Source organism: Schistocerca cancellata, chromosome 8 (genome assembly GCF_023864275.1).
Source record: "Schistocerca cancellata isolate TAMUIC-IGC-003103 chromosome 8, iqSchCanc2.1, whole genome shotgun sequence".
NCBI classification, from domain to species: Eukaryota; Metazoa; Arthropoda; class Insecta; order Orthoptera; family Acrididae; genus Schistocerca; species Schistocerca cancellata.
In genome coordinates this window covers 210,179,615-210,193,393 of record NC_064633.1, presented here as the reverse complement: position 1 = coordinate 210,193,393, position 13,779 = coordinate 210,179,615, and the positions used below count along the sequence as shown (strand labels likewise).

The window sequence follows — 13,779 nt, the reverse complement described above, 5'->3', positions numbered from 1 at the left end:
ACATGTAGGGCTCACCTACATAACAACTGTGTCTGCACTAGATTGTGTTTTGGTATTACATTTGTCACAGATCACTGCATATGCTGCTTTACAGAATGGGCAAGTCTCCAACCTTCACATTCCATGAATAGTGTTGATGTTGACCATCTCATCATCTAACCGCAATCATTCAGTCTGTTTCCACAAATGCTCGCAAACAGCCAACCAGCTTCACCATTTCCAAGTGCAGGGCCATAACAATCAGCCTTTTTTCAAAGTCACTCATTAAGTGGATTTCCCTGCTTTCTGCCCTTATGGCCACTAGAATGATTCCCCAGTCATCTTTGGTCCATTCATTTGTGTTCCTTACCACATCACATGCTCGCAAAGCCACCAGGTGACAATGAGTCTTGTGATGGGCAGCAGTCCTAATGTTTTGGCTCATCAGTGTATATTGGTGAGGGAATTGGTGTTTTCTATGTAACAGAAAGTATCATTGCAAAGAACTTCAAGCATAAAAAAGTACAACTTAAATGGGTATAATATCTCTGTTGAAAATTTTATGACTAGTGGCTTATTATTCCGCATCCTAAATACAGTGTGTAATGCACACTGGTAAACAACTGAGGTAAGAGTTAGTTTTAACATCAAAGAAACAGAAATCTTGTCATCCCATTGATTAGAATTATTTTTGCCAAGGCATGCAACTCTGATGTCTTCAGGACTTGTACTTGCTATCTGTTTGTCAAGCACTTACAATACATGGTGGGAAAAGAAAGAGGTTCAGCAAATCTAGTATAATCCAAATCATGAGAGCCAAACCCAGAGAGCAGTTACCTTCTAATTCTAACATCTCTAAAGTTGGTTTTTGATGGATCTCCACGGCAAGACTGCAAAACAAGTATTTAAATTCAGATGAAGTCACTTCTGCTCACATCAAATATGTTTTGTGACAGTACCTATCACTGGCTGTTGCAGGTTGTAACAATGGACAAATGAGCCACTATTTAAGTCCAGTGCTAGACAGTAAAATGTGAGCAGCCATGGTATTTCAAGCCATCCACATTATTAATGACACTGCAGTGCTATCCTTCCATGAGGCCAAGAGAGAGTAGTAAAATCTACATATTGAAAAACCTATGACTGGCAGAGAAAAATAGTTTATGGCACAGTCTTAAAATTCTCTATGAAAAGGTAGTCAAAGCCAGTGATAGTGGTGAGCCATTGCCATCCTATCAGTCACTTCATATTATTTACTGCTATATAACTTGTAAGAGCTGGTCACCACGTATTGGATTAATATGATTGTTTCAGGAGAGAAGTACTTAACCACCAACTTCAGTCTATCTTTTTAAGGAACTTTTTTTAAATTAGAGGTAACACTTCAGAGCTGAAAAAAGTTCACAGATGGCTGTCCTTACAGTCACATGGATATAACCAAATCATTATTTTATATATTTGGATTTCCATCACCTCTTTGACTGTTAGCTGCTATCCTAATGAAGACAATAATGTTTGATACAGTAAATCCAGTTCCGGCACAAAAAAGTGTGCTTACAATGCATGGTTATTGCCACCAATGTAAGAGAATGTTATGATCTATTAGGGAAGTTGTTGTCCTTTGAAACATTCTTAAATGTAGTTTCAAAATACCCATAATCACCTTAAGAAATGCTTACTTCTTAGAAATGAAGTACACCAAGAGTAATCTAGATCACACTCAATGATAACTGCAATCTGAAACAATGGTTTGTTGCAACGAAAGCTGCTGCAGGCCAAGTATGTTAAGAGACTGCATGAAATAGCAATTCTAATTAGGCCCAAAAGAATTAACATTTCAATATGTTAAAATTATCACCATGTGTCTGATACAATGAATTAATCCTTAAGTGTTTGTGATGCTCTAATGAAAAGATGAAAGAAAAGGTAGTGAGTGGGTTATTTGCTTTTCTTTTAATTTGACTCCAAAATAAGTGTGGGATCAGGAAAGGAACATGTGTACATGCATTATGAAGGCTCAGAGGATAATTTGATAATGTAAGTATTACTTTTCTAGCTATTTAAATTAAAGGACAAATTTCAGAAACAGATACCAAAATTATCAGATACCGACTGGTATATTGAGAGGACCATTGGGGAATAAAGCAAATGATTATAGTGGACACTGCAAGGATGGCAGCAGCACTGGAAGCAGAAATAAAAATAAGTGTGGTACCAACAACAATACCCAAAACAAAAAAGCAGCAATATCCAATGTATTAGCACAGAAAATACATCTGTAACAACCACACTCCAATTTTCATCTCTGACAATGACCTGTGCCTATTTCAGAGCCCTTATTCATATACATTATACTGGCTTTTTGATGACATGTGCTGAACATATGACAAAATAACAAATGATGTGAAAGGATAGATAAAAAAAAATCTACTCATCAAGCAGTGGCAACAGAAAACACATTTAAAGGTATTAAATTATGTAAGCTTTCAGAGCCAGTGGCTCCTCCTTATGGCAGAAGGGTTGAAGGGGAAGGAAGAGGGGTGAAGGAATAGGACTGGTGACGTTTAGGGAAAGCAACAGAGTTAGAAAAAGTCACCCAGAAATGAAGTCACGAGAGACTAACCAGATGGGATGAGAAGTGAAAATAGCAAATGAGTTTCACTTTGTCTCCATCAAAGTATACTTGGGACAATAACGTTGACTATCCTACATCCTTTGGAAGCAATAACAAATCAGCCAGTGAGCTATAAAAAGACTGATTACTAGCATTAATAAAGAATGAAAGCTCTGCAGCTACAAAATAATTAAGTATTTCAGGAGGATATGCTTGGAGCAATCCATATAAGAGAAGAAAGGGAGGATTTAAATTTTAAGCAGCTAGATGGAGAGCCATTTTTCTATGCAAAAGGGATGGAAGCAGATCAGCACTACAAAAATGAGATAGGCTACAAAAAGCCAACATACTATATTATAAATATGAGCAGTATAGAAAAAAATCATCAAGTGAGAGATGAGGCCAACAGAAAATCAAAAGAGAAATGAAAGCTGAAGGTCACAAAAGAAAAGGTAGGGTGAGAAACCCGAAGTAAGCACTATAAGGAAAACACAAACTGATAGAAGGGAGATCAAAAGAGAAAGGAAAAGATAAGAAGCAGTGAGAACATCAGAATATAATGAGGTTCCTTAGAGGTCTAAGCAGCGAAATTTGCCACATACTAACACTATTGCATACATCTGAGCTGGTATCTGTAATGTTCCAGAACCAATAATGCACTTCTTCGTTGTGTAATCAACACACTGTGTGTGTGAAGAGAGGGGGAGGGGGAGGACAGGTATATGGGAGGGAGTGTCCAAAATAGACTTGTGTGATTATGAAAAGCTGGAATGCAGAACACAATTTAAAAATAGAACCTATTACAATTTAATGTAGCTACAGAGTAAATTTTTCCCAACAAATATACAGAATGATTATAATTAAATTTTCAAAGCACTGTAGAAATAGCACCACTGGTCAGAATGACATCAAATTGCAATGGAATATTATTGGAGAAGAGGGAAAATGTATGGCTGAAGAAAAATAAATAGTTACAATAGATGGCCCTGTAAGCATCATAATTTAATAGTGGTAGACTACAAATGACAAACGAATCGTACGACAAAGCCTAAGGTGTATGTTTGACATTAAACAAACTGTACTATTCAGCATGCATGGGTGTACAGACATGATAATGTTAGTTACTTAAGTCCATCCACCACTGCAAGGTCATATCACATCGGATAGGAAAAATCAGTTTTTAATTGTCCTGAGGCCAAAAACCACATAAAAAGCATCAATTACATTGGTTTTTAATTGTCCTGGAGCCAAACACTGCATAAAAAGCATCAATCACATCAGTTTTTAATTCACCTGAGGCCTAAAACCGCATAAAAAGCATCAATCCAAATCAGATGGGATTATTAATTTCTGTGTGACTGGCACAAAACATGTTCAAATGCTGTCCACCATTTTCTGCAACAAGCTGAAATCAAGAAACAGCATGTTTCACATCTGATCAAAGTGTTTCTGGGGTCACGTTCAGAATGTGCTGCATAATGTGTGCCTTCAACACAGCTAAGTTTGCAATCAGAACACTGAACACAACATCTTTCAGATACCCCACAGCCAGAAATCACACGGATTAAGATAAGGTGATCGGAATGGTCAGACTGTAGGGAAATGGCAGCTGGTAATTCTAGCATTTCCGGAATGGTGCTTCAGCAGCTGCTTAATTGCATTTGCAGTGTGTGGAGGTGCACCATCTTGCATAAAATGATCCCATCCACACTGTTGGAGACCTGGAATGATGTGGTTGTGCAAAAGATACTCAAAGTGCTTACCAGTGATGGTACAGGTAAAGAATCAGAAGCACCTGTCTCATATGGCCATATGATAAATGATGCCGTAAACCCACACCACACAGTGACCTTTTCAGGATGAAGTGGTGCTGGTTAATTTGCGTGTAGATTTTCCGTTGCCCTTATTCAACAATTCTGTGTATTGAAATATCCCGTCAGATGGAAGTGGGCTTCGTCTGTCCACAAAATCTTCCACAGCCAATCATTGTCCACTTCCACGTAAGCAAGAAATTCTAAAGCAAAGGTCTCTCTTGCTGGGTAGGTCAACAGGATGCAACTCGTGCACATGGGTAATTTTGAATGGAAAGCAAAGAGGGATGTTTCGAAGCATTTTACACACCATGCTCAAGGGTATGTTCAGTGCTCGGGCAATCATTCACGCACTACACGTTTGCACACCACCACTCGTCTCCTGCTGCATTGCCGTGGTCACTGCTTCCACTGATGTTAAATCAGTTCGTTTCCTCCCTCTACCAGGCTGGACACCAAAAGAACCAGTCTTTTTGAATTTCCAATCATTTTCTCCAGACTCGTGGCAGTCATCGGGCCAACACCTTTTTTCAAACCCTTCAGTGTCCGGAACTTTTGCAGAGCAACATGTGCACAATCATCATTCTTGTAATACAGCTTTACAAGCAGAGAATGATCCTGCATTGAGACAGTCATGGCAAATGTCTCAGATGAAGAAGGAAAAGCTGTATACCCAGTGTGTTTATACCAACTTCAATGGGTCATGCACATGAAAGGTCTTTTCATTTACGTATTCTGCCACATACAGTGCCACCTATTGATCAATTTTCACACTATTTTTTTTTCTTCTGCCATACATTTTCCCCTTTCTCCGATAATATTCCATTGCAATTTGACATCATAATGACCAGTGGTATTATTGGCAATTTCAAAGGATGATTACCTATTGAAGTTGGAGGGGTCCAAATGATACATATCAAACGTGCAATAGTAAATCAATTATGGAAGTCTCATGGTGGGGGTTATGAGTAGGTCTGAATTTGTCACTACAGCAACGACAAAAGAAACGCGTTAGAGAAGTACTTGTAAATTCAAATTCGTCATCAGTGTTATCGTGTTGTGACAGTCCGTGTGATGTATAAGCTACAGGGGCAATTTCTTTTTTCCTGCAGCCAGGGTAAACTCTGCCAATATCACGCATGAATATCGGTAGAGTGTCGCATGCATCGACTTTCCCCTGCAAACGCAAGTTGTGGAAGTATAGGTACTGGAACAAGTACAGTTCGTCTCTTTGTCCTGGACGCCCTTCTCTTTTTATGGTAGACTTGACAGGCTTCCACAGCCACTCAATATTCTGGGTGTGGACACTGGCGTCATCCAAAGAGATGAACTCCACAGAATGGTTCATGAATTCGTGGTCGAACCCTTCAGCTTTTAGAGTCTTTTACAACTGAAACCCATCTGCGATGACTTTTGTTCAAGGCAGTATGAAGTGTTGTATGAGACCCACTAAAGTCACCTTGTCTCGGGACAATACCCTCACAACTTGCGCAACTCTCTTTCTAACCCACCAATTCCAAAAAATGATCTATTCCACTTTTATAAGGTCGTCCTTTCTGGTTCTTTCATCTAGCAATATGAGATTCGTCTACTTCTACAATTTTATTCTCTCCGACGATTGACACACTATCATTTGTCACTACCACGTAACAGACTTCTCGGCAAGTCACACGCAGAATTTGCAGATAACTCCTTTCTGATGCTGTGGATTCCAACGTGTAATCTCGAATCCAGCACGACACAAGAATTACACTCGCCTGAATGAATAATTTGGAGGACTCGAACCACGTATTTTTCCTGATGCTGGTTTGCTTCCGCAAAGTCCGCAATGAAATTTCAATGGTATCTCACTGTCGACACTCCTCTTACGAAGTTTTACAGACTTCGCAGCACCACAGTCAACACAGTCCCTCCTTTCCTCGTCTGGCAGAAGTCCATATTTGCAGCAAAAAGTCAAACATTTTGTCTATCCTGGATATGCACAGAATTAGTGTTGTCCATGTCAGACAATCCGCAGAAGAAACGTGAGAATCAGCAGACATTATACTCGCTATCAACAGAAACTGCGTGGGTTTCCCAATCAAATCACAAATAATTACGGCGCGAATGTAATGTACATGAACTAAAGAACAACGAAAAACTGATAGAAATGACGATCACAAATAATTCATCACAACGCCCGCCATGAGACTTCGATAATCGATTTACTATCGCACGCTCGATATGTATGGTTTGGACCCCTCCGACTTCAATAGGCAATCATTTTGAAACTTTAATTATAATCACCCTGTACACTGATGAATTTTTTGAGGTGAGCAAAAGGCACAAAAACTACTTCAACTGTTTACCAAGTTTGACACAAAATTATATAATACAAAGCCATATACACAGTCCTAAAACTAATTATCTGGTGCATCCTACTCCTGCCCTCAAATCTTATAGTACCCAATTTCATAAAACTTCCGCTGAATTCTTCACAAAATTACATGGAATTCATAATAAGATGTGTTACCATTAACATGGCAGAGCAGCATCATCTACTGTGTTGCCATCCAGGATTAAAAATTGACAAATAATTAAGTAAAGTATCTACTGAAACTTCCTTGCAGATTAAAACTGTCCTAATCCAGATATGTATACAGGAGAGCTTCTGTAAAGTTTGGAAAGTATAAGAGGAACTAGCAGAAGCAAAGTTTTGATGATGGGTCTCAGATTCTTAGTTGAGTTCAGTCAATAAGGACATTCCCCATTAACGGTAAGGATCTCGATTAGAGTCCTATTCCAGCACAAATTTTAATCCGCCAGGAAGTTTCAAAACATTTCACACTCCACAGCAAATGAAAGATTAACTCTGGGAAGTGTATATCAGTATTCTCGCTACTAAGTTTGCTTTATCAGGCTCCAATCAATTGTAGAATTATTGGTTTAGGAATCAGCAAGTACTGATAAATCACTCAGTATAATTTAATTATGTCTTGAAGTCAGTTCTACCTTATGTCCTAGAATTTTAACTTAAAAAAGGTTGGTTTTGTTCAATAAAACAAAGCGTGTTAAGTGACTGTCATTAAATCTGAACTACCCAATGACAAAAGAAAAAGCCAGTTAACTAATTTAAACTGCAAAACTTCAGTAATATTTTGCCAATGAAATAGTTGTGGAATTAACAATTGTACTAATCACAATAATAATGGTCAAAAGCGACTATATTGTTGTGGTCTCTATCTGAAGATCAGGGTCTTTTCCAGCACTACAACCATTGAAACTTATGTAATGTATCTAATGATTTACTCAGCTGGACAAAATAACTGTTTCCCACTTGTCTGTCTAATAAGAGTAACGAGGAAACTCACGTAAGGGCCAGCTGGCCAGTGATTAACCCTTTTAGTGCCAAATACGATGTTATCATGATCCAGATTTTGGGCGAAAAATGCCAGTAACGATCTGATAGTGATGGCCTTCTAGTTCATTTTTTCCGCGCTTGAAGGCAAAGATGTTAGTATTTCCTAGCGAAGGAAGGTAGAAGGCACTGCATATCGATCTTCTGATCGATTGTCAGTGCGATATGTCGATTAAAATAAACTTCTCTGGTGTTGTTTATTTACCGGCTATTTCGCGGCAGCATGGCATCGTCAAGTAAGAAGTTGCGGTCGGATGCGAGTGATTTAGGCAATAATATGACAAGCAGTGAAAGTGAAGATGAATTTGCAGAAAGTGTATCGATTTATGAGATGTCCGGCGGAGAAGAGGACTCGTTTTCTCCTTCAAGCGTCAGCAAATGACGACGACCAAACACAACTGAATTGCAGTGCAAATACTTTCGTTGAAATAATGGATGAGGCATCAGACAACCCGCCCCTCCAAGATTTAGAGTCTAGTGAAGCAGGGGATACAACCAGTCAGCTTTGACCAATGACGTCATATATTACTCATAGATAGTAATGTCTTCACTTCGAGCCATAGACATGGAGGTAGAAATTTTTACCTCCATGGCCACAGATAATGAAACAACTATGTGTTTCCGATAAGCGGTATCATTATACTTTAAAAAAAATTGAATGTGATTCTAAAACAGATCGCTTCATATAGCTGAAAACATTCCTCGTGTGCTTTTATTCAATTAATTGGTTGTTTATAATTCATTCGGTACTTAGTTTCATTCTTGGTGATATTGATGTAATTTGGACTATTAGTTTATTATTTTAGAACAATTTTTAGTATCTCATTTTCGTTTGTAGGTATGGATTTATCAGTTGCAATGAACCTTGATGGTTTACGAGAGGCTATGGGCGAAGACATGTTGGCCACGATTTGTTTTTTGCAAATGTGTCGTCTCATTGCCGAATATGTTCTATGTCGCGAGTGCGGCGAACATATGCGCCTCACAAGTGTATCTCGTCGCCGTACTCACGACTAATTCGTATGGCGCTGCATCAGAGATAGGTTGTGGCGATTCATTAGAAGAGGGACGTGGTTCGAAAAATCTAAGGTCGCCTTGTAGGGCATTATGAAAATCACTTACTGTTGGTGTCTGAGATATCCTGTGTGGCTGTGTGTGGATGAATGTCGTGTGAGTAAGCGTACAGTTGTGGATTGGTATTCTTTTTGTAGGGAAGTGTGTGGGGAGTACATGAAGTATAGGGGAGCGGGTGTTATGGTGGAAATTGACGAATCACGTTTTGGCAAAAGGAAATACAACAGGGAGAAACCTCCGGTGGGATTATGAGTTTGGGGGACAGTAGTTTCAGGTCAGCAGTGTGACAATGTAGTGTTCAAACTAGTGCCCACTCGAAGGAAGCAAGTTTTGGTCAGCTTAATTGAAGATCACATTGCAGAGGGTTCCATTGTAATTTCAGATGGGTTTCCTTCATATAGGGATTTAGGGTAAAGGGGTTATCAACATCTCGTAGTAAATCACAATATTGAGTTTAGATCATTATCCACAGGGTCTTGCACAAATAGTATAGAGGGTTGTTGGCCAGCTGTGAAATCTCTTGTAGGGAAAGAGAAACGCCAGATGAGGTTCGATATATATATATATATATATATATATATATATATATATATATATATATATATATATATATATATATATACGACGTAACAATATTTTGCATCCATTTTCTCCCCTACATTTTCCCAGAGAAATAATATGATATCCTTGACGAGAAAATACTACTGGCCTTTATATATGTCAACTATATTTTTCGTCTCTCGCATTCCTTTGTTTCTGAACAGTCTTGTCAGCTCTTTCATCTTTGTACTAAATGCTCTCTGGCCAATTTTGACGTCATTGGCCCAAGCCGACGGGTTGTATCCCCTGCTTCACTAGACACGAGCTTTGTTTATGCAGAACTACCAGGCCCTAAACATATACCAGCAAACGTCACACCAATTGATTTTTTCAATTTGTTCTTTTCGCAGCAGCTTCTTACGATTATGGTGACTACCAGATACGCTCGCCAGGTGATTCAGTCAATGCATTTACCGCCAAACTCGAGAATCAAACAGTGGCAACCAACAACTGTAGCAGAAATGAGGGCTTTTATACTAGTGATTTTGAATATGGGACTGATAAAAAAGACGGTGTTTAGTTATTGGTCAACTGATGCAAACCTGCTGACACTGTGGTTTTCGCAAATGTTTTCACGCAACAGGTTTCAGTTGTTCTTACATTTTGTAGACAATTCGAAACTTCGCCCTCCTGCTCACCCATTATATAATACAACAGCCAAATTTCAAGTGTTGGTGGATATTGCCAACTGTGTTTTCCGTCGCCACTACAGACCAGGAACTGATCGTTGATGAAAGTCTTGTTGGGACAAAGGCGCACTCACAGCTAATCCAGTACCTCCCCAATAAACATCATCACAGGTAGGGAGTCAAATTTTGGATGCTATGTGATTCAGTAGTAAATTACTGCCTAGCATTTTATGTATACCGTGGTGCAAAAAGTGATGATCACAAAAATGAAATAAAAGATAATGGCCTGGGATACGTAGTAGTAATGAAAGTACTAGCTCTACATGAAAATGGGTTACCACATGTTCTGTGATAACTTTTTTACATCTATTCTTCTGGCAGAAAAGCTGTGTTCAGTTGACACTTATGTAACAGGAACAGTTAGAAGAAACAGAAAATGCCTGCCATGTGGTCTTCTGTTGAATTATGCTGTGGGTCAGCTAAAGTTTTTCAGGATATCGCTTATACTTCTCTGTGGCTTCAGACAGAGGAAATCACAGGGAAACCCAGTCCTCCTTGTGAGTACATCATCCTCTGCTACATCAGAAAAAACAATTCGCAATAGACAGTTGGTCAAGAAACCAGATGTAATTTTTGAATATAATAAGTATATGTATGGCATTGTCTCATTTGATATGATGGCATACTGCTATTTAGAGGAGAAGAGAATGTCAAGATGTGGAAGAAGGTAGCATTCAGCATAATAACTAGGATGTTCCTGAATGCATATGAATTTGTGTAAGGAAAGCCTACACTCCAATGACAAACCATTGACATGGCTGAAGTTTAACAGCATAGTCATTTGCAAACTTTCTCAACAGTGGTTTCAGGCAAGGGTTGCAACCACAAGTGCAATTAATATAAATGTATGTACTCCAACAGTATATGATGTAGAGACTCTTCCAGGGAGAAAGGAATGCTACTGCAGTGTTTGTTGCAAGAAAGGACAGCATTCTTCATGTGTTGGTCAGCAGGTGTGCAGGTAGTTGTCATAACTGCAACATTTGTCAGTGATTTATGACTGAGAAGACATTCAGAGCAAAACAATTTTTTTGTAATGTTATGTTCTTTTTGATTTTTTCCTTAGTGTAATAAAATTTTTTGTATTCCTTTATGATGTTTTTGTTAAGGAAACTACAGAGATTCCATATATACCTGAATTTTTTGAGTATATCATAATTTGATGGGTCTCAGAGTAAACTGAAATCAATGTTTTAATTTTTTTCAGTAAACCCCATCATGAAAATTTTTTTCTCTGAAAATATGTTCCTTAACATTGTGTGTTGCACATATTACTGTAGCCAGTAGCATTCTCTAAAAATTAAAAAAAATACATTCCTTTATGCAACAGTTTAGATTTTATTGCAAGTATGGGAGAGGTCTGCATTTTATTGTAAAATCGCATGACACTTTTAACATGGTCTTTTGAGAAAATGTTTGGCACTGAAAGGATTAAAAACTAAAAAATATATATATATATTTATTTCACTGTGTAAGTTTTCCTTCCTCTTTTAACAGAATGCTAATGTGAGTTACCAGTATGCCATATTTACCCAATTATCAAAATAAAATTGCTTATTTATTTCCGTTTTGGTCTGCAAAATATGCTGCAGTTTTTAAAGTGAAATGTCCAATTATTATTCTTATAGGTGAAGCTGGACACACTGCCAAACTACAGCTTTGGCATCAAGCATTCTCCTTACCTTGGGTACCTGAAGGGGCAGATGGTGTAGAAAATCCAACCATGTGTGATTTCAAAATAAGAGGCCTTTCATCTATTTATATGTATGACACTTCAAGGAAGCTACTGTACTGCAAATATTTTAGCTGTTGTTTTTTGGAGAACTATTAATTAAACTTGTGGAATGATATTTTCAGCAATACGACAAATTTCATTCTATAATGTGCCTCAGAGTGAGCTTATGTTTAGCAAGATAGCTTATAACAGCAAACCGTATACATTAAACATCAACTGCAGTTTGCTTAATTTAGCTAACCTGCTATAAGCAGTATCATTCAATATTAAAGAAATATATTCATCTTTCCAATTTGTTATTCTTTATACTTTGTCATACATAGTTAGAAGGGCGAAATCCATTCCTAAATGTCTTTTTCTGCAGTAGAACTCCACTACAGAGCAGTAGTAAGGCATGGCACTAATGAGATTATTTGCAGGGAAGTCCTTTGGTTTCTTGCTAAAACACAAACAAGCACTTTTGACATTCAATAGATACTGACAAAGCTTGCACACAAGAGCTGCTATGAATGACTCTATTGCTAAAATATTTGTAAGTAGGCGAAGCACATCATTTGGAAAAAAAAATGTATGGACTTCATAAATAAGCCTTTGAAAGTATATTTTTATAGATGAACTTTTTGTCTACTAACTATTAATGAAGGAAAATATTTGTAAAATGTGTGTACTTGGGTAAAATTCAGGACATATTAATAACTGTTCTGTTGCCACTGTTATTTACACTGTGTTAAATTTAATGTTATATACACTGTTATCTTGTAATATTGAACTGTCATTTACATTTCTCATTTTACATAGATATCATCCATCCATTCTGATTTATCTATTGTATTTGTTAGTGTAACAAGATGAGGCTTCAGTAACACATATCCTAACAAGTCAGGAGATCAATTTTAATACTTGCTGTGAATTATGTTCTGTTTTATAACACTGCAGGTGAAGGACTTCTTGTCAATGAAGAGTTCCTTTTGTTCAGAATATTCTGATGGCTTGTTACTTATATAATATACTGTTAAGTTTTGCATATTGTTATTGATGTTTATGACTATAGGAAAGATTATGCCAAAATGTGATGCTCATTTCTGTTAATAACAATAAAGTCATTGCTAAATTTCAGCTAAACTTTATTTTTATACCTTTACCACAATTACATAAAATAATACACTGTACACTTTTCATTAATACTGATTGTTGTAAGACAATCTTGAAATATATTTTTCCACTTTTCTGAATATTGAGAAATAAAGTGTGAAGATTGGTTTGAATATCACAATTCTGTTCTAGACATGGTCTTGTAATTGTGAGCTCATGTCTTCCTCAGATCTATTAACTTACTTACTCAGCCTTTTATAGGGAGGCTTACTGTTTAATATGGAATCCAAACATTGCAAAATAGAATTTTTCTCGTACACATTCCACTGCACGAACAGAAGGCAGCAATAAATAATGGAAAACATCCTAGTAACAAGTGGCGATCAAATGTTGAATCTTTGGATTTGTTGTCTGATTCTCACTAAAGCAAGTGACACAGACCTACATGTTGTTGTTGTTGTTGTTGTTGTTGTGGTCTTCAGTCCTGAGACTGGTTTGATGCAGCTCTCCATGCTAATCTATTCTGTGCAAGCTTCTTCATCTCCCAGTACCTACTGCAACCTACATCCTTCTGAATCTGCTTAGTATATTCATCTCTTGGTCTCCCCCTACGATTTTTACCCTCCACACTGCCCTCCAATACTAAATTTGTGATCCCTTGATGCCTCAGAACATGTCCTACCAACCGACCTACATAAGAACAAGAAAATATAGTTCTCCACTTCAAATTTGTTTTGTGCACTTAGCAGATGGCAAGAAAATGAATGATTAAACAAAAATAAGGACGT

The 13,779-nt window shown here is 37.6% G+C and overlaps 1 protein-coding gene across 3 annotated transcripts in view; it reads left to right on the top strand.

The window, feature by feature from the left end:
• The window catches only part of LOC126095761 (outer dense fiber protein 3), a 116,857-nt gene extending 103,842 nt beyond the window's left edge, over nt 1-13,015 (top strand). For all 3 annotated transcript variants that reach the window (XM_049910564.1, XM_049910563.1, XM_049910562.1), the window contains one exon: nt 11,793-13,015. Coding sequence is in view for 1 of the 3 variants with exons in the window: in XM_049910563.1 (XP_049766520.1) it covers nt 11,793-11,876 (84 nt within the window). In the remaining 2 variants the exon portion in view is untranslated. The remainder of the gene's footprint in view (nt 1-11,792) is intronic.
• The last annotated feature ends 764 nt before the right edge of the window (nt 13,016-13,779 follow it).